At 40.0% G+C, this 27,519-nt stretch overlaps 1 protein-coding gene across 1 annotated transcript in view; it reads left to right on the top strand.

Annotated features, from left to right (window-relative positions):
- The window catches only part of COMMD10 (COMM domain containing 10), a 58,903-nt gene extending 31,640 nt beyond the window's left edge, over nucleotides 1-27,263 (top strand). The window contains exons 6-7 of the mRNA XM_083404408.1: nucleotides 26,501-26,560; nucleotides 27,065-27,263. Of these exons, the coding sequence (XP_083260534.1) occupies nucleotides 26,501-26,560; nucleotides 27,065-27,103 (99 nt within the window). The 3' untranslated portion in view covers nucleotides 27,104-27,263. The remainder of the gene's footprint in view (nucleotides 1-26,500; nucleotides 26,561-27,064) is intronic.
- Nucleotides 27,264-27,519: the final 256 nt, after the last annotated feature.

Here is a 27,519-nt window from a genome sequence, read left to right as displayed (position 1 = left end):
TTGCATTCAAGAAGGGGTGCCACTCTAGTCATTTGATTTGTGAGCTGGGAATGGAGAGGGTGTTCTGGGTGGCGTTTCTTAAAGTACTTCCAGCAAAATGACCTTTCTGGTGGGCTTTGTTTATGTCAGGAACTATAAAAGCAGAAGTGGATTAGGCAAAGAGATGATGACTACACTGAAGTTTTAACTAGTGGACATCATGTCTGAATGGGGTTTTGAACTTGGGTATTCCCAGTTCTAGGTAAGACAGCGGAGATAACAGGCCAAAAAATCAGTATCAGTTTATATCAAAATACTACAAAATAATACTTCTACCCGGGAATACTTGAATCTAGTATGTATGGTTTTGTAATTAATATTTAAGAATTCAATTGCACAATAAAACTTGGTATAACAACAACAATCAACAGCAACCACTGTAGCCAGTCCATCTAACTGGGTTGCCCCGGCCACTCTGGACGGCTTCCAAAACATAAACATAATAAACATAAACAAAATAAAACAGTACACATCGAAAGGCCAAAGGTTGGCTTGAATTACAAGGAGTTGCAAAACTGAGCAGTTACTGGCTTCTGTGTTACTATTATTGCCATCTTTGATATGGAGATCCTGGCTTATTTTAAACCAGAGTTCCCTGTTACTGCCAAAACAGAGAACTGGTTTAATGTGTTGGCCGAGGAGCCAGATTCAAATCCCAAATCAGCCATGAAGCTCACTTCATATTAACTTAGCTTTCACCCCAGGCTCTTGTGCCCTCCTTCCTCTCCCCATCACTTTCCTCCACCACAGGAGACCGGAAGCTTCTGTCTTAGATGAACACTTCAGCACGCTGTCCAAACTTAAACTGTGGTTAATCTTAGCTGTGGCTCATGAAAACAATTTAGCTTGTTTCCACTAAAATTAACCACGGTTTGTCCAGCTTTGGATGCCACAGTAAACTGTGTTTAATCAAAAATACACAGCAAAGTTTCCAGACTTCTACTTGTGGCCACCCTAGTGAATGACGGAGTGTGTGCAAGGCTTGGAAGAGGCTAGGCTCATTTTCATTGACTCTGAATTAGCCTACTACTTCAAGGTTATTGTGAGGTAGAAAGGAGAGGACCATGTGTGCTGCCCTAAACTCCAGATCGGAAAGACAAGATATATAAGTGAAATTAATTAATTAAGAGGAGTTGCTTTTAAGTAATGTTGCCACCTGCAAGATAATTTCAACACAATCATGAAGGTACAGTGGTACCTGGGTTGTCGGAACGTTTTGGATTTCGAAGGCCAAAAACCCAGAAGTAAATGCTTCCGTTTTCGAACGTGCCTCAGAAGTCGAGGCGTGTTTCCCAATTTTCTCAATGGAATTTTCCAACCACCCATTGCGCCTCGGTTGTTGAATGTTTAGGAAGTCGAACGGTCTTCCATAACGGATTATGTTCAACAACCAAGGTACTACTGTACTTCATAGCATATATTTCAGTGTTTGGGTTAATAATGGGAAAACCTTTACTTTTGCATTTTTAAAGAAGGCACTTTTAGAAATACCACATTTCTCTCTAACCTCCCCTACCCTCCACACCCCCCTAAATATGTGTATGAATAATCAGCTTTTTGCAATCAGGGATGTAGATGCTTGTATGCTGTTCAGAATGAGACACTGTGTCTGGGCAAAATTACTTATCAAACTGAAGATACTTTTTCACTCTAGTAACTTCAGCCAAACTAGGTCATTCAATAAATGTCAGTAAGACAGGAAAGTAAGTTAAATGTCACTTGAAAGAGGCACGTATGCATAAATTTGCGAGGCACTCTAAAAGCTTTTATAGGTAACATGACTAAAGGTTTTTTTGTATCGGTCTCTAGCGATAAATGAGTGAATGATTACATTAATTTATCAGGAGGTTTTCTTGCTTGCCTACTTGTTTATGTAAAATACCTAACAATGATGATAAGTAGTGGCGAATGAGAGAGCTTCTATCTTCTTGAAGTGGGTTTGAAAAGGCAGCTAGATTAGAAAAGGTTTCATGAGTGGGTTATTGTAATTGATATTGATTTAGGAAAAGTAACCTAATAGAAGTTACTGTTTTGTTGTGACTGTTCAAAGCCTTGCCATCTTCAAGCTATTACCTCTTGAATTCATGCCATGCTTTACACCTGTCACAATAAAAATATTTTCAGCATATATTGAAATAAAATTACAAGGCAGCTGGTTTTAATTTTCTCCTTCTAAAGTGGGTATCATGCCTATCTCATACAATAATCATGCGCAGGTCTTATAAACAGAAGCTTTGTACACTTATTCTTTCTTTCCAAATGCTCAAAACTTAAAAAAATTAGATACAATGTGTTTCCTTTTAGGAAGCTCATTGCTGCAAGTGGCAGGCGTATGTTTCCGTCAGCTACTTGCATTATGTTGGAGAAGCTGTTGCCAATCAGGTAAGCAGTTTTCATATTGGAACCCAAGATGGCTGCCACAAATTCACACTTGGTGAATATTTCATTCCCCATAAGCGTGAGAAAATTAACTCCAATTACAAAACTAACAAGGAGATCAATCATAATGTGTTATTTTTACTAACACATTATGATAATGTTATGTTTGTTATATGTTATGTTAAATAACATAATGTGTTATTTTTATTGTATGCATAAAATATCGCTATTCATACAAAAAAATGCAGCTAACAAAAACCACACACCCATATACACAATAAAAACCATGTAAAGATTTCAAATAATAGATCAGTTAATTATTAAAGGAAGATATTTTTTTCAATTCTTATGATAAGCTTGGTTTTCACCAGATTTTTAAAGGTTAAAACAGAAGATACCTGCTGAATATCTATGGACAGTGCAGGATTAGGCCAATTGTACTAAAGGCTTGATTTCTTTTTGCTATCATATGAGCTTCATCAACTTGTGGGACAGTCAGCAATGCTCCTGCAGATTATATTGTTGAGTAAAGCTTCCATGTAGCAGCTGATGCATGGTGAGGTCAGTCTTGCTCATTTGGATGATGGAGAGAACACCTTGTAGGGAACTTTTGCTCACTTGAACCCAGCTAAGTAGGATGGAGTCCCCTTCTAAAATGAAGATTTTATCTCCTATGCTGGCCTCCGGTGTGAGAAGGTCTGTAAACACTGGTTAGATGCTGTGGTGGCTTTCATGTTTTCTCGGCGAACCAGGGTCTTCTTGTGATTCCTACTGTATCTTCTTGAGGGTTATGGCTAGAAGAGGCATTAGGGGGAAAGGCAAACAGAAGTCAGTCCCTTGGATCAGTTTGTGTGGAGGGCATCCATGGCTTCTACTTGTGGGTGGTACCTGGAAAAGAACCTTGGTGTTTGGTTGCTGAGGTGAAAAGTGGACAGCTCTAGTTGGATCAGCCTGAATTCCCTTTGGATTTGGCAGAATAGTTGGTCAGATAAATGCCGTTTCCCTTGTTGTAGGGTCCCTCTGCTCAACCAGTTGGCTTGCTCATTTGCTTTTCCATTGACACACTCCACATTGACCTCTGCCCATGTCAAGAGCAATGGCTCTTGTTTAGAGCAGGTCCAAGATGTTGGCGTGAAGATACACCCTTCAGGTGAGTTCAGTGGATCTTTCCATTTGTTTCAATTCTGGAAAAGGTTGTTCATAGAAACTTGCTACTAGAAAGAAAGGGGTGTGTGTGGGTTATTTTGTTTTAGCAGTACTTTGTTGGTTGTGAGGTCCTTTTGAAGTCCTGGCTTCAGAACTTCAAAGTGCATAATCGCCTGATGTGATGGCTCCCTTCCCCAGACTGTGCTCACCATAGTACTTTAGGTGCGTATGTGTGTGTATTTTTTGTTGCGGTTTGTGTTCTAACAGCAAAATGAAATTCTTTTGGTCCAGGACTGAATGTGCCTCTGTATTAAGGAGCATTTGTAAAATTGATCTCTCTATTTTAGTAGGTATGTGATCTTACGCTGCCACTCTTTTTAGGGAGGTTATTTTTTTTGGTAAAACTTCCTAATGGACTACATCCACAGCGGGTGATGGTAATTTAACCGCTTAGTGCTTTTTCTGTCCAGTGATATTTCAACAGAAGTGCATTCTCTTTAAAACTTTTAAAGACAATGCTTTTAGAAATACTGCGTTGCAATCAGCTGATAAGAATGATCAAATAGTATCATGACAGTTGCACATTCTTATATCCGAACATTTGCAATGTTTGCATATGTTGCGCTCCTTTGTATGCTGAATACAAAGGGCATTGGGTCCTTTTGATGTTGCTTTAAAGAAGCTTTTTAGACATCTGATTTACTGAACAGTATTGCCCGCTGCTGTTTGTAACGGTTGAGTTGGTTTAGGAGATTTTAACTGTATTTTTTTTTAATTAATGGTTTATGATTATGTGTTTTATACTGTTACTTGCAAACTGTTCTATGGCTTTAATGAAGAGCATAACATTAAAAAAAATGATTTTCTTTTAATGTGCCACCTCGCACTATATGAGTTTCATGCAGCAAAATGCATAAACATACATACAGCTGAAGGAATGGAGATAACCCCACCGGAGTTGATATATGCTTAAAATTGGAGCATCACAAGGGTTGCTTTTGGCCAGCATCCAAAGAGCTACTTTAAGCATATTCAAGAGTTTGTACCCACCCAGAGGGATTTTAGATTTCAATAGGAGATTTCATCTCCTCACCCTTCCATGCCATACCCTGGATTTCTTTTGCTGCTCCCCTTGGTTTTGAGAGCTTTTTACTATACAGGATGCAAGGCAGCTGTTCATAAAACACAAGTACAGCTTTGGGTACGCGAAATTTGCTTTTGGGGTCTTGGCTTCTATGCAGAATAAGAGAAGGCTTTTATTTTGTCCAGAGTTTATGCCATTTAATATGCCTATTAAATGAGGAGTTACTCCTGACTTTTTAAATTAAGCAAGCAAGGGTTCAGCAAACCAAAAATGGCATAATTTGAATTTATATTTTGATTGCATATGTTAGTGCTTACGATGCCAGGGATATTTTTAAACTTCAAAGCCAAATAACTTTGTGGTAGCTACGCACACAAGCTCAAAGGAGTTTAGGTTTGGGCAGATTACTAGTCTAAACAATTTGTCGCGTAAAACCAATTCATATTGATAAATGACAAGCATGATATACTAACTGTACAAATTGTAACTAACATCTTGTAGTACGCGCTTCAGAGTGAAATACTACCTTTTGGGATTATGAAGATAAAAGTTTTCTTCAGCTGCGACTCTATACACATTTACCTGGGAACAAGTCCTACTGAACTTAATGGGACTGACTTATGAGTAGGCATGTGCAATATTGTGCTGTCACTGAAACTTTTATGCTTGCGTTGTGAGTTAACTGTTTAAGATAAGACCTTTACAGAACAGGACATCATCCGTTCCTGACAATCTTCTGGGTAGCTGTGTCAACATTAAGCTCTCTGATCCAACAGTGAATCCCTTCTAATAGTTTTTTTTTACTCTATGACACATCATGGGAACATGTATTTTAGGTGTGTCAAATGCTTTTCAAGTTGTTCCCCTATCAATGTCTAGTTTTCAAATGGTTTTTCTAGGCAATGAAAACTTTATTAATTTAGCGACAGCAGGTTTCCAGCAAGATCCGTTGCCTACTTTCCTAGTGATCTCATTATCTTCCAGCCTAATTAATGCAGATCTTACTGTTGCAAGTATCCTTTCCAAGCTTGACCTGCCTCAGAATAGAAATTATTCATTTCAACATTAACCACAGGTGATTGGAAGCACAACAAGGCCACTCAAAAAGAAGGGAGTGGCGTCTATATGCTTTGGGGGCTTTCGCAGGATGCAGAGGTATATGTGCTTATAAATTGAAAGGGTTTTCCTTTTTCTTTTTAAAGACCAAAATGGTTCTAGGACTTACAGAATTCATTGGCATTTGAAACTTGAGAGAGTAAAGGGATTTGAAAAGAGCATAAATTAGACTCCTGTAGACAGACCATCAATTGAGTGTATGAGGGAGAGCAGTGGAGATATTGAATGTTACAGTGTAAGCCGAAGGGAAGAAAAAAAAGGAAAGAAAATGGAGGGCAGGTGATGAGAGGCAGTAGGCCGCCTTAGAGCCCTAACAGCTTATATTGAATCTTGGAGGGAGTATTGGGGGGGGGGTTGTCCCCCCCCCCCACAGCCCATGCACTTATACAAGAATGTTTCAGCAGGAAATGAAGGAAAAAGGAACATGTTTCCTTTTCTAGTCTCCAGGACCCCCACCCACCACTATGCCGCTATTAAATGTTCTGCAATGAAATCCTTCTGCTAATACAGTGGTACCTCGGGTTAAGTACTTAATTCGTTCCAGAGGTCCGTTCTTAACCTGAAACTGTTCTTAACCTGAAACACCACTTTAGCTAATGGGGCCTCCTGCTGCTGCCGTGCCGCTGGAGCACAATTTCTGTTCTCATCCTGAAGCAAAGTTCTTAACCCGAGGTACTATTTCTGGGTTAGCGGAGTCTGTAACCTGAAGCGTATGTAACCCGAAGCGTATGTAACCCGAGGTAACTCTGTATATGGCACAGGGCTTGGGGTGGGGCCAGAATGTGTCCTTTCCTTTTTCTGTCCCCTGAAATGTCTCTCTCTCCCAAGAGGCCTGCACAGGGTTCCTGTTCCAGGCTAGCTGAAGCCCTGACCAGGAACCCTCCTCTGTTTAGGGACCGGAGATTACTGCAATGCTTTGTTACAGGTTCCACTGGAGAATGCTATATATAATCAGCTAAGCTTCCAAAACAAAACAAAGCAAACCTTAGTGACCCTGAATATTACCCAGAAATCTTTGGCAAAAACAGTCACAAGTAAGTGTTTGACACTGTCTAGCAGTCTTGGAAAATGGGAGCAGCAGACTCTGATGTTGTTGTTATCTGTGAACACAGTCTGCCCCTTTCTCAGCTCTGCTCCACAAGCTCAGGCAAGTGTCTTATTCTTTTATAAATGGAGCACTCCTAGCTCAGTTCTGATCATTTCTGTATGCACATAGTAATGTTTTGCTGATACTGAATCTAAAGAAAAAGATTTCTACTTATACTCCGAACTCCTCTAAGCACTAAACTCTGTGAGGAAAAAGAAGCAAGTATAATATTTGTGTTATATGGAGTTATACGGGTTATATTTGGGTAATGTGGAGTTTCTTTAAGCAGACATTATTCCTGCAAATCTTTCTAAAGTTGTTCTCTGTGCGGATGTTTCTTAATTTACAGGAAGCCTCCCTGCAGGAAATTCAAGGATGTAGCATCCTGTTGAGCAATAGGGTGTTACTATTTTTTGTACTTACTTCTTGGTTAGTTGGCTCATAATTGACGAATTGATAAAAACAGGAAAAGCATAACTTTTAGACAATATAATCACTTGAGCTGAGATTTTAAATCCCCTTTTGCCAGGAACTCCTTGCTATGCTGCATTGTGCTTCCTTTAAATTTAATCTCAAAGCCTACTTAGACCTTGCCAAATACAGTCATACCTCGGGTTACAGACACTTCAGGTTGCACGTTTTTGGATTGTGCACCGTGCCAAATCCAGAAGTACTGGAACGGGTTACTTTTGGGTTTCGGTGCTCGCGCAGGTGCAGAAACCGTACTTTGCGCATGCGCAGACACGGCGCTGTGGGTTGCGAACACTGCGGGTTGCGAACGTGTCTCCCGCACGGGTCACGTTCGCAACCCGAGCATCCACTGTAGACACAAGGGAGATCTACACCACCCTTGTGGTTGTTGTAAACATCTGCACAGCAGAGTCGTGTGGGATAGCCCCATGAGGAATTTGACTTCCACACGGTGTGCCTGGGCGACGTACCAATGTATGAGGCGATGTATGAGGGCCAGAGTGTTCTGGTGGCTTCACCCAGTGGTATACTGTGAGTGAAACCACCACTGCTCCTGAGTTCCTCCGCTTCCAGCGCCCGGTGGCAGGAACAAGCAGCCTTGGCCAGGCTTGAGATGGGTGTATGAAGGAGTATGGAGAATAGGGCATGCAGTGAAAGAGGTTTGAAATCAGGGTGGGGGACACGCACCACAGCCCAGAGGAGAAATCGGCTCTTTGGGAAATCAGCTGCCCTGAGGGGAAGGTACTGTGGCTCTGGGAAGGTGGCAAATGAACGATGCAAAGCAAGGAGACGGCGATTGTCCTTCCTCTCTTCTAGCTTGCTGGGTGGGTGTGTTGCATCCCCTCCGTTTAGCAACACAATGCATAGCCATATTGTGATGTTTGGCTGGTGATACAATGCAGTGTTGAAAAGCTGACATCGCCCAGCCCTACCACATGGTGTATGTAAGAGAGACAGACAGACATGAAACAATGCAAATACCTTGCAGAAGTTTAGATTGCCCATCACAGTTTGTGAGACAGCAACAATCCCATTTACTTGAAACTCCACCATGTCAAATATTTCAGTTGTGTTCGGAGAATGGTGTTAGAATTACTTAAATTATATTATTAATGGTCATTTAATGGATGCACCATTATCATGTCCCATTATGACTTTGCTTCATATTTCTGGTCCCTTTTTAAATAACCATCTTTGAAGAACTTGTGACAATCTCTTTCCCCTTGGGCTAGAAATAGTTCATAAACGCTGCTGTTTTGCTGTGGTTATAAATGTTGCTGGGTACTAACTTAAAGTATGTCCTTGTTGGTGCTGAATGCTTGCCTACTGTTCTGATTTATAAGCCAAACTCTTTGTGGTGTCATGATTTCGAAACACTTCACAGAATTAAATAGTCTCTTTGGACTAAAAGTCACAGACGGCCAGAACACCCAGTGGAGAGGAAATGTTACAACCCCTTTCTTTAACCTTGAAGGGAAGATGCCATTGCTCATAGGTAGACAATCTGCATTTGCATGCAAAGCACTTAATATTCAAACCTGCACCTCTTTTTAAAGGATCTCTGAAAGCAGAACTGGTAAAAAAGACCAGAAAGTTCTGCTGCCATTTAAGGACCGTTAATGGACCTTGTATATTGGTCCTTTGGTATAAGGCAGCTAAAGGCAACCTGATATAGGTAAGGCCAGTGTGGTTGTAGAGGTTAGAGTGTGGGACTAGGACCTTGGAGACCAGTGTTCAAATCCCGATATCAGTCTTGAAGCTCTTTGGGTGACCGTAGGCCAGTCATTCTCTCTCAGACTAACCTACCTCATAGGGTTGTTGTGCCAATAAAAGGGGAAAGAGAACTGTGTACACCCTAAGCTCTTTAGAGAAAAGGTGGGGTTTAGATGAAATAAACAAACAGGGAGTGTCTTGCAAAAGTACTGTATAAAGGTAAAGGGACCCCTGACCATTAGGTCCAGTCGCGGATGACTCTCGGGTTGCGGCGCTCATCTTGCTTTACTGGCTGTAGGAGCCGGTGTACAGCTTCCGGGTCATGTGGCCAGCTTCTGGCAAACCAGAGCAGCACATGGAAACACCGTTTACCTTCCCGCCTGATCAGTACCTATTTATCTACTTGCACTTTGATATGCTTTCAAACTGCTAGGTTGGCAGGAGCAGGGACCGAGCAACGGGAGCTCACCTGGGGATTCGAACCGCTGACCTTCTGATCGGCAAGTCCTAGGCTCTGTGGTTTAACCCACAGCGCCACCCGCGTCCCAATGCAAAAGTACTGTAGTTGTTACAAAATATGACATCCAACCTAGGGATCAGGTGGCAAAACCAATAGTTGCTTTTTTTCTCCAAATAATGGAAGCAAACCAAGTTTTCACTGAGGCATTCAGCAGAACCTCTGTGGCATCTATAATATACCTTTGTTTGAAAGCATTTTTACACCACTCTTTGCCAGAAAGGCTCCCAGGGTGACTTCCAGATGATCAGTCAAGACAGTCCTTTTTGCCCACAGGCTTGTAATCAAAAGATAAAAGGAATGGGGAGGAAAGAGGAAAACAAGCACCCTCAGGCACCATTTTTTAAACTTGCGAAGTAGTTTTTATAATGACCAGCTGCTCCCAAAACAGCTGAGTGGCACTGCTTCCCATCTGAATTGCTGCTGCAACCCGATGGGATGGATTCTGCCAAGTAGCACTTGAGGAAGGAGCCTGATGGAGCTGCTGCTTCAGCAGAGCTACTGGAGCAGCCCCAAAATTTGTTAACCAGAAATGCTAGACCAAATCCAGTGAAAAAGCTATTCTGATCTGGCAAATTTCCAGTTCGTAAAAGCATCTCTAACAGCTTTCGAAATTTGAGCCCGATATATATCTAAAATGTTCTTTTCTCCATTATGGACACAGTCAATATAATAAATGAAGTATAAAAGTGTAACACAAAACATAAAAACAGATGGGTACTGTGAATGTAGGAAAACCTGATCTTTTCACTCTGTTCAACAGAACTTCTATTCTTCTGTGTTCTGTTCCAAACGACGAGACTTCTTACAAAATAACACATATCCTCTGATTCTTCTTCGTTGCAGTCACTTCTAGGAACAGTTTTGCCATTATGCGAAGGATGAGGAATTTGTACTTTTTTCCCAGAAGCAAGGTAGCAAAAGACATATCAGACAATTAGTAATATCAGATTTCAAAACCCATCCCACCCCCTTTAGAACATATCATTGATATGTTTGTCCCAAATTCTGCAACAAGATCCTAACTCCTACTGTGAACGGAATATAGTCACAGAACGGCGTTTTCCATCCTTCCCCTTTTCACTTCACTGTACCCTCCTAAAAATCTGTCCTGGGGTTTGGGGGATGCTTGGGAGAATGGTGTGTAGGATATGGAGCAGGGGGCTGTAGCAGGTGGGGACAGAGGAAATGCCATTTCCAGTCTTTGATTTCTCTGTTTAGCAGACCTTCAGGCTTAGGTAAAAATAGGCATTTGAAAGCGTTGGTAGAAATAGCATGATTGCACCTTGATAGCAAAACAGTATTTTGTTAAAAGAAGGGTCTCGCTTAGCGACAGATTAAATGTTAAGTTGGCATCTGTGGTTTCACTAGAAGGCCCCTTAGGGAAGGGTGGTTAACTGGAGACCAGCTGGGCCAAATTTGGCCCAGGCATCGCCACTTGCTCACCCCCAGGCCAGACATATGTTTCCCCCTTACTTGGCAGAGTTCCTGTATTACCTCCAGACAAGTCCATTGATTACAGTAAAAGGTAAAGGTACCCCTGCCCGTACGGGCCAGTCTTGACAGACTCTAGGGTTGTGCGCTCATCTCACTCTAGAGGCCGGGAGCCAGTGCTGTCCGCAGACACTTCCGGGTCACGTGGCCAGCGTGACAAGCTGCTCCTGCGAACCGGCACCAGAGCAGCACACGGAAACGCCGTTTACCTTCCCGCTATAAAGCGGTACCTATTTATCTACTTGCACTTAAGGGTGCTTTCGAACTGCTAGGTGGGCAGGAGCTGGGACCGAACGACGGGAGCTCACCCCGCCGCGGGGATTCAAACCGCCGACCATGCGATTGGCAAGTCCTAGGCGCTGAGGTTTTACCCACAGCGCCACCCGCGTCCCACATTGATTACAGTAATATATGGCAAAACATAAACTTATTTACTATTTAAAAAATCATTTTGTATGTACGTTATTGTAAGCGATTGTATGCTTGTATGAGGGCTAGTTGAGTTTGAGTTCAGACTGTTGCAACAAAAGTTATGCGGTGCTTTTTTTAAAAAAAGTTGCTATTCCAGGTTATTAATTCTCGCTCTTTTCATCTACTATATTTTATAAACCTTTCAGCAGAAACCGCAATATCAAAGCAGTAGGCAATTATTGTTTGGCTGGTCTGAGATCTATTCAGGAGTTCACGCAGCTTTAAATTGTAGTCGTATGTTCATAATTATGAAGTCCTGTGTGGAAAATAAAATAATCTACTGCAGGGGTCCTTCCTGCGAGTTATTAGTGAAGGCATGCACTCACTGTGAAACTGAATTTCTAGTTATAGATCTTTTTGTCATGAACTTTTGTATCCAAACTGAATAATTAGTTAGTTCATCTTCTCATATACATTCATTTCCTTTTGTTTGGGGTCATGAACGGAATGTTCTTAGAGTGCTATTAAAACCTGGCTTTCTACAATTTTGGTCTTGTTTCCTGTTTGTGCCGGAATTTTTATTTTGTTTTTAATGTAATTGACATATATGCACCAGTGTATGTTCAGGGCACAGAGTGCAGGCAAAGGACGTTTAGTTGGTTAGACTATTTTTAGCATGTCCTGAACTGCATGTTGCTCATTTCTGCTGATATGTTAAAATATAATGTGCGTTTGGCCACTTCTCTCCATGTGGTTGTCGGGATATGACCCCATGCAAATGGCTTCACCGCAGGTAATCTACTTAAAAGCACTCTCACTTACGTTATGGCATTTCCCTCCAACACTCCCGGCCCACAGCTAGCCATTACCAGATGGTTTCGAAGCCTGTTTGGTTCTGTCTAAAAATCTCAAACTAATGCACTTTGTGTCGTGAAAATTCTACTCATTATTGATCCAGAGTGGATTCCAATGTATCGTTAGCAGAGTAGCAACTTAAACATGTTGCAGGATTCCCCCCCAAATAGACCAGAGGCCATTGTATTTCATCCAGCAGAGCTTTACTGCTACTGAAGGCAAATGAGCATAAAGGTCACAAATCCAATACATTCAGGATTGGCCCTGACCATAAGATATCCAGTTGCAGCAGACATAACCTTACAATAACTTATAATAAGTTTAAACACTAAGCATACTATGTACAGAACACCACAAAAAGAGATAGAAAGAGAACGTGAAACCCTGGCTTCTTCTGGCCGTATTATTATAGTCAGCATGACCTTGACTGAACGAGATAACCAAATCAGTTCAAACCAGCTGTACTCAGCTTATCTGAAGGAATAACCCAAACATCATGGACCTTCTGCTTGTTTCTTTCACACAGATAAGCTTCCAGAACCCTCTTGAACTAAGTAGAATAGGAAAGATCTCTGCACATCAGATCAATATGTTCTGTACTAAGAAATGCAAACTGACACTTGGACTATTTTAATGACACAGAGTACTTTTTGGTGACATGAAAGTCTCGGGGGTTCTGACAGTATCCCTCTACACTATACAATGCTTGCAGGATTCAGTGGTTACAACCCTGGAACCTGCAATGGGAGTACAGATCGGAGATGATGTATCATTTGGCAAAATGAGAGACCAAATTAAAGTTAGGGTATTTTTTTTGTCATTCCAGAAAGGAAAATGTGGAATGTTGTTTCTCTTTCCCCTGTATTTCCTTGCTTAGACTTGTTCTACACATCTACCAGAGTGAAGTGTATCAGTACTTTGAACGGTCTGTAAGTGATTCCATACTGGAAAAAGTCTGTAGTGTTTTCTGGATGTTTTAAGAGCATGGAATTAGCAGTAAATTAGCCTCTTACGAATTTCATGGATTTGATTTTTTTGTTGCTGTTTTGCATAAATACTTTAGCTTAATAATTTTTTTTAAAAAAACACCCACAAATTTATATTCAGTAGCATGAATATTTATTTTCACCTGTTTTTGTCAGTGCCAGGAATATGTTTTCATCCATATTTGAAGTGTTATGGTCATATGTTGAAATTATATCAATTTGTTTGATTGTGACATGTAAGTAAAGGTATAATCATAGTTAATTTAAAATGATCTTGGGTTGTGCAAAGTGGTTAGCGTTAGAAGGCGATTCAGGCTGGCATGTAAAGGAGATTCAGATTGGCAGCCAACTTGCTTTTCCGGTGTACGACCTCTTCTTATTAAGAGCAGCAATAAAGGGTCCATACTAATAGCCTGATTATTATTAATATATGCTGTCTTCTACTGACCCACTTTGTTTAGAATGTGCATTGGATATGAAGCGCCAAACACTGAAGAGTTGTAGATTTAAAAAATTCAGTTTGAAAGATGCCCTACCATTGTACATTTTAATAAGAGTTAACAGAAAAAGGTCTCTGCATGTTGCCAGGAGCAATATAGTAAAAGTCCTAAGTGCTAGTCATCTTATTGTCATGTAGAGGAATTGCTAATCTGGTCACTGAAAATTAATTTTCCTAGGATGGACAGGAAAGCAGATGGGCTTGTTTAAAGCCTGCATACTGATTGAGTCAATTTTTGGAAGGGAGAAAAATGTAGATGATACTGTAGGACTTTTAAAAAAGGATTTTTGAATTTGTTTTCTGATGTGAGATACTATGCAACAGCATAGGGTTAGTGGTATGTGTGTCACTCCCTCCCCCTTTACAACTATATTGTTTTACTGATGTGGTGAGATGGCTGGAGTACAGTCAGTATTTCTTGTGTTTATGCATTTTTTAAAAAAATGTAGCCTGTGGCTGTTGTTCAGTACTCTTAAAACAGAAAGTTGAGCTAGTTGATTCTTCTCTGAAATGCAGCCACTCCTTTAATTATGAAACGCCATGTCTTCTGTAACATTTCTCCTTTAGCTTTTTCAGCAGCAAAAACTGCTGATCCTTTGCTTTTAGTTTTATAGCCAAGAGAGAAACTGCAACAGCACACAACCCAAACTGTCCTATGCTTTGCCCAGCAACAGTTGCTATTAATACACTCCATAGCATTAAACTGTTATTTACAGATGCTGTTAAAAATGAACCCAGCCATATAGTTAAGAACATTCCCATGCTTACCTTTTCTTTTTTACGGATTTCCCCCCAGGGTCTTATTATGAGCCTTTTAAGAAAGATAAAAGCAACTCCGGGCTAAATATTGGCACGAGCAGCTTGTATTAAATGTTTCTTTGAAATGGTAACAAACAAACAAACAACCAACATATCTCAACCATTTCAAGGTAGGGACAAAATTAATGGGAAGGTATCTTAAAAAGCATAGACATCACCTTGCCAACAAAGGTCCGTATAGTTAAAGCTATGGTTTTCCCAGTAGTGGTGTATGGAAGTGAGAGCTGGATCATAAAGAAGGCTGATCGCAGAAGAATTGATGCTTTTGAATTATGGTGCTGGAGGAGACTCTTGAGAGTCCCATGGACTGCAAGAAGATCAAACCTATCCATTCTTAAGGAAATCAGCCCTGAGTGCTCACTGGAAGGACAAATCCAGAAGCTGAAGCTCCAATACTTTGGCCAGCTCATGAGAAGAGAAGACTCCCTGGAAAAGACCCTGATGTTGGGAAAGATGGAAGGCACAAGGAGAAGGGGATGACAGAGGACAAGATGGTTGGACAGTATTCTTGAAGCTACCAGCATGAGTTTGACCAAACTGCGGGAGGCAGTGGAGGACAGAAGTGCCTGGCGTGCTCTGGTCCATGGGGTCACGAAGAGTCGGACACGACTAAACGACTAAACAACAACAACCAATCTTGAAAGTGTTCACTATATGCCTTTAAAATGCTTTTTCCTTCTCTCTCTCTTTGTAAGAACAGTTAAAACATTGGAGGACCTGGCTTGGCAAGCCTGGCTATATCACACTCAGAGTCTGTCTGAAGATGTCATGGCACGGCATGGCTGTTTCCAAGTCAGACAATTTCTCGTTTCCCTTCATTTTTATACCCCTTTGACCTTTATGAAAGAATTTTGTTGCATCTCCTAGCTATGTCTGTGTTTATAGACTGTGATCTTTGGGCTGTACTGACTTAAATGGTGCTTCCCAAATATGCTGTATAGACAATTGTCTTTTTAGCTTTGCTATTCTTCAGTGTTTTTACTCTACAGAACAAACATTAGAACAAAGAGTACCATTCTACTCATAGTTCTTCTGATTCTATCCGGGAGCATACCCTTAGCAAAGTCATTCTATTTTGCTGTCATGGCAAGCCTTTGGTACAGGTCTATTAATATTTAAGCATCAACAATCAATCATAAATGAGAAATAGTCACCATCTGATGGACACCAGGCTTTCCATAGTGTCAGTTTCAGACACTGTGTTTAGGTAATCAATATATCCTGAAAAGTATAAAGGTGGCTCGGATTAAAATCCTTTAAAATCCTTGAAAGCGAGGCCATTGCAAAACACACAAAAATGACTGGAATGTTAACTGGCCAATGTGTTAACTGGTTAACGTGTTTGTTGTAGAGAAGATGTAGCGCAGAGCAAGACCACAAATTATTATTTTTTTTTTAAAAAAAAATCATAATTGTAAGATGAAAAATTGAACCCTGAATTGAGCAAGTCTGCTTCACAGGCCATATTGGGAAAAAACCTTCTTTGTTCTGAAGTAGAATCCCATTGCTTGTTGGGGAGCAATGGTTTGTGGTAGTCCAGTCAACATTTTGTTGACCACTGTGAGAAGAATGTTAGACTTGAGTTTGATCCTGCAGGAATTGTCTTATAATGTTTCTATTGATTACAGTGGAGCCTATTTTAAGAAAAATATACTTAAAACATTGGTGTGCATTAATGATTTATTAATCATTGGTGTGCATCACATCACTAGTTCTGGTAAGTTCTTCATCATGGCTCAGTCTTCCATTGTCTTAAAATTTGAAATGTAACATTTCCCAGTACACCTTAGGCCTTCCGGGTTAATCATGTCCCTGCTTTTGTATTTTCATATGGCTATCATATCACTACTGTCATTATGAATTAGGGCTCATATCCCCTGATAAACAAACCGTAGTTCTGAAATACACACAAAAATGACTCAAAGTTCTGTAAATAAGATGGGAAGATGCCTGTCTTTAAAGTATATAGTCTTCAGCCTCTGTTCATAAGGTTCTTCCAGGAACATCGACATTGTTTATAGTAATGTTACTGCTTATAGTAATAAATGTGTTCGCAGGACCAGTATTTTAAATGAAAATACAAGCTTTGGGACACTGACACACAAAATATAGGAAGACTTGGATTATATTCCAAACAAAAAGCGGTAGAGTTCAACCTCATTGATATGAATGACCCAGGGGCATTCATAATATTGACAAGAGATATTTAAACAAAGATGAGTGCTGTTGAAATAGATGTACTTTCTTATGGAACTGAATGGTTAGACGTGTTGGAGGACATACCATGAATTAGATTAAATGGGAGGTTGGAGTTAACATGTTTCTTACAGAATTGCAGCCGATTTTTCTTTCCACAGCTTTGTGGAAGAAAACGTGATGAGTCCAAATGTCCAGTAAGGTACCAATGAGAATCCAAATCAAAGCAACCTTAGCTGATTGGTGTTGAGCCTTGGGATATAGCTGTGGTTTCTTATAATAAAGTAAGCAAATGATGTGATGTCTTGGCTCAACATAAACACTTTTAAACCCGTGTGACTGGGTGCTTTTCTAGAGCTTCATTAGCCTGAAACAAATTTCTCCCCACTGAGCACAGTCTAAGCTGGTTTTGGGAATTTTGTTGATGATGATGTAGAAGAAGCTGGTTCTATTTTATGGGAAACTGTTATTGAAGAAGATATGACCAATCTGTGTCTTGCATATTGTGTTCTGTTCCTTTGAATATGGTGACATTAGTTTGAGTACATGACATATTATTAGTAAGCGTAACACTGATTGGTTCAAAAGTTTTTGCTCACCTGGTAAACCTACACCTGATAACGGTCATTGTTCAAGGGCAGTCCTAATATATTATTATGGATATCACTTCATCTTTATCCATTTTTAACTGCTGTAGTAGCAGCACTGAGAAGCTAGAGACTGACTGTGGGACCTGTAGCCTCTTCTTGCATAGGTTGGAAGGAGGGAAATGTGGATTGCCAAAGCCAAATGGCGTTACTGGATCTGACCTTCAGAACCTGAGTGTTATGACGATGGGCCCAGAGTCAGATTGGGGTGTGTGTGTCCTGATGGGAGACGCTGGATCCCTTGCTATTGCTGCCTCCTTTGGCAGTGAATCGTCTCCACTTTCTCCGTAATTTTATACCCTTCTGTCATGTTGCCTCTTCCTTGCCTTTCCTCTAAACTAAAACAGCTATGTTGTTGAGAAATATTAACTTGCTTTTCTCATTGCCTTTCCCTCTTGTGCTGTAACTGACTTCATTACTCCGGAGTTTAGGCAGTAATGTAATTTAAAAGATGAAGTGGTATGTTGATTCATTTCTGTGATTAAAATATTACTGTACCAAACAAAATGGATTTTGACTGAGGATGGCAGAGCTTTGCCTTTTAGCCTTTCTCTCTCAAATCTCTAGCTAATACAGTGTGATTAAGGTGTGTGTTATTGCATTTGATACAGTGTGCTTGGGTAGGAAAAGAAAAGTTCATTTTTAATACGTGGGATAAGATAACACTTAAGGAAAGAGTTGTTGCAATAGAAGCTCTTTCTTAATTTAATCAATGATTTTCAGTTAATAGTAAGAAGTCCGATTACAGAGCAATGCTAAGCCTTAATGATTTTCGAAAAGCAACTCTTAACATATATATTGCATTTTATGTTTGTGGCTAAGCTTTTTCCTAGTGAGCTTTTAAATCATAGTGGCATATCTGCACACACAGACACTTTTATATATACACACACACACACACACACATAAACAGCAGTAAATGAATTCTCTATTCTGATTGGCATGTAGTTGGTAACCTAATTCGCTCAATGTGTTCTGTTTGAGAATGTAAAAAAGCAGAAATACTGTGCCAGATAAGAGATCAGTACAGAAGGAAAGTAACTCTTGAATGGTCACAGTTTGCTCTTGGCAAAATTTCTTCAGCAGGTAAAAAGGTCAAGGGAGTCCACAAAATGTTCGCATTTCTATCCATGCTAATGCAAGTAAGTATCAACTTGTACTGTACTGACATCTTTCCGCAGGGCCTGTAAGACAGAGCTGTTCCACCAGGCCTTTGGTCAGGGCGCAGCCTGACCCCCTCCTCTGGCAATCTGCACAGGGTCTTGCTTGCTGGTTGCCATCAATTTGTTTTTGATTGATTTTATGGTGAAAAGTTTTTAGAATGTTGGATTGTTTTGATTGTTGTTAGCCGCCCTGAGCCCAGCTTTGGCTGGGGAGGGCGGGGTATAAATAAAATTTATTATTATTATTATTATTATTGTTGTTGTTGTTGTTGTTGTTGTTGTTGTTGTTGTTGTAGTAGTGGGTTTGGAAAAATAAAATAAAGCTGCAGTATAAAAACCAGAACTATCAAAGTTGTTTAATTATGCCCAGACTAAATCTTACTATAGAGTTCCATAACAGATAAAGACATCTTCTTTTTTTTGTCCTATTAATTGGATGAAATTGCAATGGGCTCTGTTCCCATTGAAATAAATGGGGTAAGTCCCATTTAATTTCAGTAGTAACTAAGTGCAGCTAAGTAGTGTGATCAGGGAACAGATCCCGGCCTATGAAATATTTATTATTATTATTATTATTATTATTATTATTATTATTATTATTATTATTATTTATTTGGGTTCCCTGAGCACCATTTAGGAAAACACTATGCTATTAAGGTTTTCTCTAACCTTCCCACTCCTTGCACCTGAAAACAGGTCAGTTAGGCAGCCAGCTGCTTCACGCCATACCTCCACTTGTTCCTCAAAGTGCTGACAGTGATGATACTTCAAGCCATCTAGATTTGTGATTTTGTGGACAGGGCTAGAAGTGCAGCCAGGTATCTTGATATAAGGTACTGCATAATCTGTGCAATCTGAAAGAAAGCATCCCAAGCTGTTTTTTAGCTGAACTCGTGTTTATTTTCATGGGATTAAATAGTATCTTGGGTAGGTAACACTGTGAAATCCCAATATTATTAAATAATAAATTTTATTTTTACTCCATATAGTATTAGACTCTTAAAAAGTAAAGGGTATATACTAGGCTTCCATTAGTTTTTACTAACAAACTATTGAAAATTCTGACTGCTTCTTTTGCAGCAAGAGCTATTTTGCAGCTCATTCACAAGCCAACCTGTCTCTCCATCTGCCTTCTTAGATGTGCTTGACATTAATTTGCCATGTTAGTGCCTTTTTTTTTAAAGGTAGCTTTTAGTTTTAAAACTTGACATCTGTCAGTATTATGCCAGTTTTACTTAGAACTGAGATGACTTTTTCATGTCAGAATCTGCATGTTTGATGAGGGGTACCCTTCTGACAAACAGCTAAAATATTTCCCAAGAAAAGAAAAGGGAAAAAAAGTTTCCCTCAGTTTTTATCCAGATCCTGAACACAGCTCAGATGAAGCTGTGCAAAAGGCCCTAAGGGCTGGTTTATTTTTGTAAGACTTCAGAGAGCCCTGCAAGCTTGGAGATGCTCATTCCTTCCTCAGTCCTGCTGCTGTTTTGTTGTTGTTGTTTAGTCATTTAGTCGTGTCTGACTCTTTGTGACCACCTGGACCAGAGCATGCCAGGCACTCCTGTCTTCCACTGCCTCCTGCAGTTTGGTCAAACTCATGCTGGTAGCTTCGAGAACACTGTCTAACCATCTCATCCTCTGTTGTCCCCTTCTCCTTGTGCCCTCCAACTTTCCCAGCATCAGGGTCTTTTCCAGGGAGTCTTCTCTTCTCATGAGGTGGCCAAAGTATTGGAGCCTCAACTTCAGGAGGCTCCAGTGAGCACTCAGGGCTGATTTCCTTAAGAATGGATAGGTTTGATCTTCTTGCAGTCCATGGGACTCTCAAGAGTCTCCTCCAGCACCATAATTCAAAAGCATCAATTCTTTGGTGATCAGCCTTCTTTGTGGTCCAGCTCTCACTTCCATACATCATTACTGGGAAAACCATAGCTTTTACTATAAGGACCTTTGTTGGCAAGGTGGTGTCTCTGCTTTTTAAGATTCTGTCTAGGTTTGTCATTGCTTTTCTCCCAAGAAGCAGGCGTCTTTTAATTTCGTGGCTGCTGTCACCATCTGCAGTGATCATGGAGCCCAAGAAAGTAAAATCTCTCACTGCCTCCATTTCCCCCCCTTCTATTTGCCAAGAGGTGACGGACCCAGTGGCCATGATCTTGGTTTTTTTGATGTTGAGCTTCAGACCATATTTTGCGCTCTCCTCTTTCACCCTCATTAAAAGGTTCTTTAATTCCTCCTCACTTTCTGCCATCAAGGTTGTGTCATCTGCATATCTGAGGTTGTTGATATTTCTTCCGGCAATCTTACCTGGAGCCAAATCATGGATTGGCTCTGCCTTACATTTGAACCCAGGCCTCTGGCTTGTTCCTCTCCAAACAAACCATGAATGGTAGTGCCAAGAATAAAGCTTGGTTACAGCTTGTGCTTTGTTTTGAGCCTTGAACAAAACAAACCACGAACCAGAGTTTGGGCATAACGCTAAGCCAAACCGTGGTTTGATTCTGCAGGACCTGTGAAGAGTAAAGCAGATGTGATTTTTTACACACTTGCTTATCCATGGTTTGTCTTATTGTTACGTGCAAACTGGACCATTGTTTTACGCCATGTTTTATTTTGTAAACTGAGACGCTAATTTATTGTATTTTCATCTGCTAGAAAGGATATATATTTTAATGCTGCATTTTAGTGGGGTTTTTCAACGTGGTTTTTAAATTATTACCTTGCATTTTAATACTACTTGTTTTGTAAGCCACCCAGGGAATGTGTGTTGATGGACAACATATAAACCTTGTAGTAATACATAAATAAAAGTAAACACAGCACAGCCAACGTTACAAGTCAAGGTAGGAGTCCAGCCTTAAATATATATTTTTAGTGTTCACCATGAGTCTCATCATTCATTTATTTATTACATCTTAACAGTATTTATATGCTACCCAATAACCAAGTTCTCTGAGTAGCTTACAACAGTAATAACATTAGTTAAAAAGTAAATGAAATATGCAGCATGCTGTCAATTCCAGGTTGCCAGTCACTAATACAATTGCACAAAATGTGGCAATATTTTAAATACATAATTCTGTTTTCATATGTGTTCCCTAGAAAGGCAGGGGAAAAAATAGAACCAAGTGCTTTGTGTCAGAATGCAGACTGGAAGTTAAGAGTGAATGAAATATGCAACATGAATCAGTACGAGGCTGAGTTGAAGGGTTTGATGCTAAAGTGCTGAAATCTCTCAAGTCAGGCATGAAGAACCTTTTTGGCTTATAAGGATCTAACCTCATGGGCTAAAATTGACAGGTGTACAGGGCTGCTCATTTGTCAGTCACGTGATGTCACAATGACACCAGGTGATTGGGTGATTTGAAGTCCCAAAGTCAAGACTTCAAAGCTAAATCCTTTGCACAGCTAAATCCTGCACACAGACTGTGCACAGCTAAATCCTGCACACCTGATTCAGCAGGTTTTGGCTGTGCCATAGAGTCAGAGCCTGGATTCCCTCACCAATGCACAATCGGAAGTGCACTTTAAGCGCATTGGCAGCTGCACCTCTGTAGGCCCTACACCTGATGTCATTTATGGGTCAGGTGACCGTGGTTTATGTAAAAGGGGCCAGATTTGAACTGCTGGAGGTTCCTCACCCCTCTCTTAAATAATATTTCCCTTGCATCATCAGTAGATTATTTTTTTCAAGACCAACTTCAACAGTTTACGTTTTGATGTGTCGTGAGCTATGAGGTAAAGGTAAAGGGACCCCTGACTATTAGGTCCAGTTGTGGCCGACTCTGGGGTTGCGGCGCTCATCTTGCTTTATTGGCCGAGGGAGCCGGTGTACAGCTTCCGGGTCATGTGGCCAGCATGACTAAGCTGCTTCTGGTGAACCAGAGCAGCACACAGAAACGCCGTTTACCTTCCCGCCGGAGCAGTACCTATTTATCTACTTGCACTTTGACGTGCTTTCGAACTGCTAGGTTGGCAGGAGCAGGGACCGAGCAACGGGAGCTCACCCCGTCGAGGGGATTCGAACTGCTGACCTTCTGATCGGCAAGTCCTAGGCTCTGTGGTTTAACCCACAGCGCCACCCGCGTCCCTTGAGCTATGTTGTACTGTTGTTTTAATGTTGTAATTGCTTTTTTTCTTTTACTTTGGTTGTCAATTGATCCAGGACTTCTTTTTAGTGGAAAGCAATGTAGAAAATGTAATATACCTAAACCCTATAAAGTATAAGAAGTTCTGAATGTTGATGGGCACCAAGGTTATTACATTTAAAACAAAAATTAAAGTAAAGCAAAATTTCCAGTCAGCGGTACTCTTTCACAGCATTGTTATATACTTATTTGTCGAATGGTTTAAAAGATACCCACAAAAGTATATTGAGGCTTTTCTTCTGTGACTTTCTGTGAACAGTTTTGGGCAACGTGGGGTCTGCGCTAACCAGTGCCAAATCTCGACTGACAGTTGAGGAAAGCATCCAAGTTTTGTTTGTATAGCGTGAAGAGCAAACTTCCAGGAATATTTTCTAACGTTTGTGTGTGTTTGCTTTTCAGAATTGTGTGTTAGTAGCATTGATTCAGTTTGCAGGTGATAAACTAGGAGGTTGAGACACTACAGTAAGTTGTTGTTTAGAAATGGGTCCCTCTTCTGTTGCTCTCTGTTTCAAGGCCGACAGAACATTTTACAAATCTTTCTCTTTCCTTTTAGCGTATTATGGTGTGTGTTTTTTTATAGAGAGAGGAGCAGCGGGAATCATGGCAGAAAGAACTCCTTTTCCAGGACTTCTGTTTTTTCATTCACTACCCCATTCCCAGCATTGCTTTGTTCCCTCCGCTAGAGCTAAGACTAGTCTCTCATACAAATTACTGGTCCTTTGTAAGTTCCCCCAGATTGCTAGAATAGGGGCTTTTTCTACTGAAGAGAGGAGGTGGCGTTGAGGTAGACATGCTGGCCCCAGTGATTTTATGGCTGTTAATAGCCACTTTTAAGGGTATGCATTGGGCAGTGTGTTTGCTTATGAAAATTCAGTATGCCAGTCCCAAGTTCCCTGAAATAGTTGGGCCGGTGGTCAAATCCAATCCTTGTAGTTCCTGTTTTTCTTTGAACCGAAAATGCATGTAAAGCACATCTTAAACCACTTGGGGGAAAGAAGTGTCATTTTAATTTGTTTAATCTTTTGGTCTGGCATGGTCACAACTGATTTTATTTTTTTTTAATAATATTTTATTAAGACTTTTACATAGAAAAAAAGAGAAAAAAAGAGAAAAAAAATACAAAAATACAAAAAAGAAAAAGAAAAACAGATAATAACAGTTCCATTTTCATAGTATTTCTTGCATTTGCTTATTTCCCAGACTTCCCCACACCTCCCCTCGCTGTATTCCAGTTCAAATGTTTGATCAGCAAATCCCTTCCCTCTATCTTATCTTAATCTTTATCTTAATATCTTATTATATTAAACCTTTAGTTCTGCATCTTTTACCCTTCAAATTTTCCATACTCCTTCACCGCATTATTACTAATAACCTTTTAACCTCCATCCGATGTCATTCTAACATTCATTAATTTTGTAATATTTCTGTAAATAATCTTTAAATTTCTTCCAATCACAACTGATTTTATACACCCGTTATAATAATAAATCACTTTACAGAAGGTCTGAGTCTAACCTTTGTGCACATCTTATTCAGAAACTCTTATCTGTTATAAAATACTGGTTATGTGAGTGGGTATTTTAGGAGTATCCAGTGTGTGAGAATGCCTTGGGACCTACTTAGTTGCTTGTTCTTCCTCTTGCTTCAAACATAGCTGAAGAAACCTTTTTATTGTTTTTATTAAAATAATATTTATTACTTTTTCAACAATTTAAACACTACAAAAAACAAAAACAAAAAAACCAATACAATACAATACAATACAATACAATACAAAGACACTACATAACACTAACACATTAAACTAACAAAACCAAACAAAAACAGTTTAAAACACTCAAACAATTTCAATATCTTGGCCTTCATTCACTTATTTCACCGACCTCCTCACACCTCCCTTTTTGTATTCCACTTCTGTCAATTGTTTCAGCAATTCCTTTCCATCTTCCTCTGTTTTCTGTCCTATAATTATCTTAACACATTCTAACCTTATTTTTCCTTTAATATTCTATTAATCTATTTATACTTAAATCCTTATAATCCTTCTATTGTTTTTAACCTTTCTGGAAAGCCAGAGTTCATTCTGAGCTCCCCTGACTTTCTTCCTGTAACTGTTGGGGATGGGGGCGGGTTGGGGGGCAGGCCAGCTCCTCATACAGGCTGTGGCAAGTGATGTATTTAATGTATGTGTCATGTTACATCCATGTCTGAATAGGCAAGAAAAATACTATATCAAAGGAAAGGGATTACCTTTTACAATATTTTGCTTGGCATTCTGAAAAGCTCCAAAGAATTTTCACCTTAAATCAACATACATTTTGCATTATCCTTGTTTAATGTAGATATACCAAGTAAGCTTATTTTAAAGAGCACCACCCCACAATTTAATAAACCATTCGTTTACGTTGGGGTTCCAATGTTTAGTACGCAGTAGTCTGGGCACTAAAATCCGATTCTTTAGCCTTCAGAAATTATTTCCTTTTGGATAACTTGATCAACAATGCCTACTGAAAAATTAGCTGCTAATGCAGTAGTTTTACCCGAAAAAAAGTACACTGGAGTGAGTAGGATTTTCAGTGCAGCCTTCAAGCAAACTGAATGGGGTTCTTGTCCCGATTTGTACCTTAATATCTGTCTTAATTGGGCTGGAGTGTGCTTTGTGTGTATGCGTGTGTTTGCCATCAATTTGTTCCCTGCACCTCCTTCCGTAGTCGGTTGTGCCAAGAAGAAATTCTTCCATACAGATCGATAAAGCAACACACCAGGATCAATACAACAGTGACAGCTTTTCTACAGGGATAGTTGGGCCACTGTGGTATAGAGAACAGTGTGCTGCACCTGGGCTGGGGAGACATGTACTTTTGGACAGGTCATTCCCTCGTGGCCTAACCCACCTGCTGGAGTTAGTTGCTGTGTATCCCTATGTACTTCTTCAGCTCTGGACGGGATGCAAGTGTGATAGAAAACAGTGCTATGTAGCTGGAAGCAAATGCAGAGGCACAATCAGCGTAGGAAGACATCACATGCATGCTTTTTTTGACTCACGTAGACCATCAGGTTGGATATACATATGGAAAAAACAATAATGCCTAAAACAATGTATTTAACGCCACCTTCAAACCACCATAGGATTACTAATGCACAGAGCTGTTATCGGTTTCATCCACTGTGTCCTTTTTCCTTTTCCTTTTAGTTTACCACTGCTTTGAAGCAGCTTGGTTAATTGTTAACTTTGACTAGAACGGCTGCGTGAATGGCTGTAGCAATCTCAGCATGAAAAGTTCAAAACTGCTAGATTAATTTGAGGTATTAACTCTGAGCTGATGTACTTGCTTTTAACGGCTCTGTGAGTTCAGTCGCATTCACTGCCTGCACAGTCTCCCTGCAATGGAATTTGCCAGCGCTTGAAAGGACTACTGAGAAAGTTGAAATGTAATCTTGTGTTTGAAAAGAAAAGCACAGCAATGAAATGATTTTCTTCCTTTGCATCTACTTTTGTTATGACTTGGAGAACAACTTCCAGAGGAACAAATGAAGTTGCAGACCAAAAAACATCATTTCTCTCTCTCCATAATGTAAATATGTACGTACTGTGAACATCTGTAGGAGTTTGTTGGAGTATTCTGCTCTTTTATGTCCCAAACTGCTGGAGTTAAAACTTTAAGAGTCACGATGCCTGAAGGAAGTGTTGCGGGTAACATCACATTATATGGGCTGACTCTTTTCTTCTCTTTCACAGAACATGGAGAAAGTGTTTGTGGAATTCAGTCATCAAGAGCTGTTTGAGTTCTATAACAAGGTCTGTACTGGTGCTTTTACAGACTTCCTAACATTTTGATAACCTTTCTTTTACCTTTAATAAGTCTTTATTACCAGTCCTTTGGTTCTAGCTGTTTTTGGTTTGAGCTTTCCTTGTAAACATGTAATAGCTTCATCCCCCAAAGCACTGCATCTCTGAGTTATGTCTCCTATAAAGCACTAACTGAATGCAGGTTTCACATTTGCCGCTGAAGTGCTTTCGAACAAGGTGATGCTTGCTATACCCTTTTAAATCTACAAACTTAACAAAAGGACAAGAGACTTTCAGGAAAGCATATCCTTATTTGTGCTTATACACATGGTGAACTCACCCAATCAGACTAAACATTTATATACGTTGCAGATTTGCAGGAATTAATTTCGTGGGGAAACACATTCAGGAGTTCTTGTTGCTGTTTGGATATATTTAATTTGCAGAGTTTATTATTTCTCTTCTACTTTCCATGTTTCTAAACATTTTTCTTTTTTCTTTTCTGTTAAATAGTTGGAGACTATACAAGCACAGCTGGATTCTCTTACGTGATACTGTGTGAAGACTTAATTTCTCCCACCACATTCCTCTCACTTCAATATTGAAGATAACTTGGCTGGCAGTGTTTGCTGAAATACTTAGTTGGCTGTTGTCAATAAATGGCTTATCTCTTCTTTGGCCAGTAACTTAAATTAAATCATTGACAGGAAAACTGAAGTTCTAATTGACTTAATCTCCTCAGAGTTTCCAGTGTTCAAGAACATGTATCATTGGGGGGCAGAGTATAGCTACCTTGTTTTGCTGTTCTTTGAATTACTTTGAAATGTATTGTGTCAGTTTTGGCTTTGGTGACGTTTTTGCAGAGAAGATGGTAACTTAAATATTGGTGGTCCATAAATGAAATGTGTTTATTGTTTTCCAAGACTGTAACCTATTCAAAAATTCTATTTTTAGTGGGGAAACTCCTC

Source organism: Podarcis tiliguerta (assembly GCF_965153285.1).
Source record: "Podarcis tiliguerta genome assembly, chromosome: 11".
Taxonomy (NCBI): domain Eukaryota; kingdom Metazoa; phylum Chordata; class Lepidosauria; order Squamata; family Lacertidae; genus Podarcis; species Podarcis tiliguerta.
The sequence above is the reverse complement of the archived record's forward strand: the minus strand, read 5'-3'. Positions and strand labels throughout refer to the sequence as shown.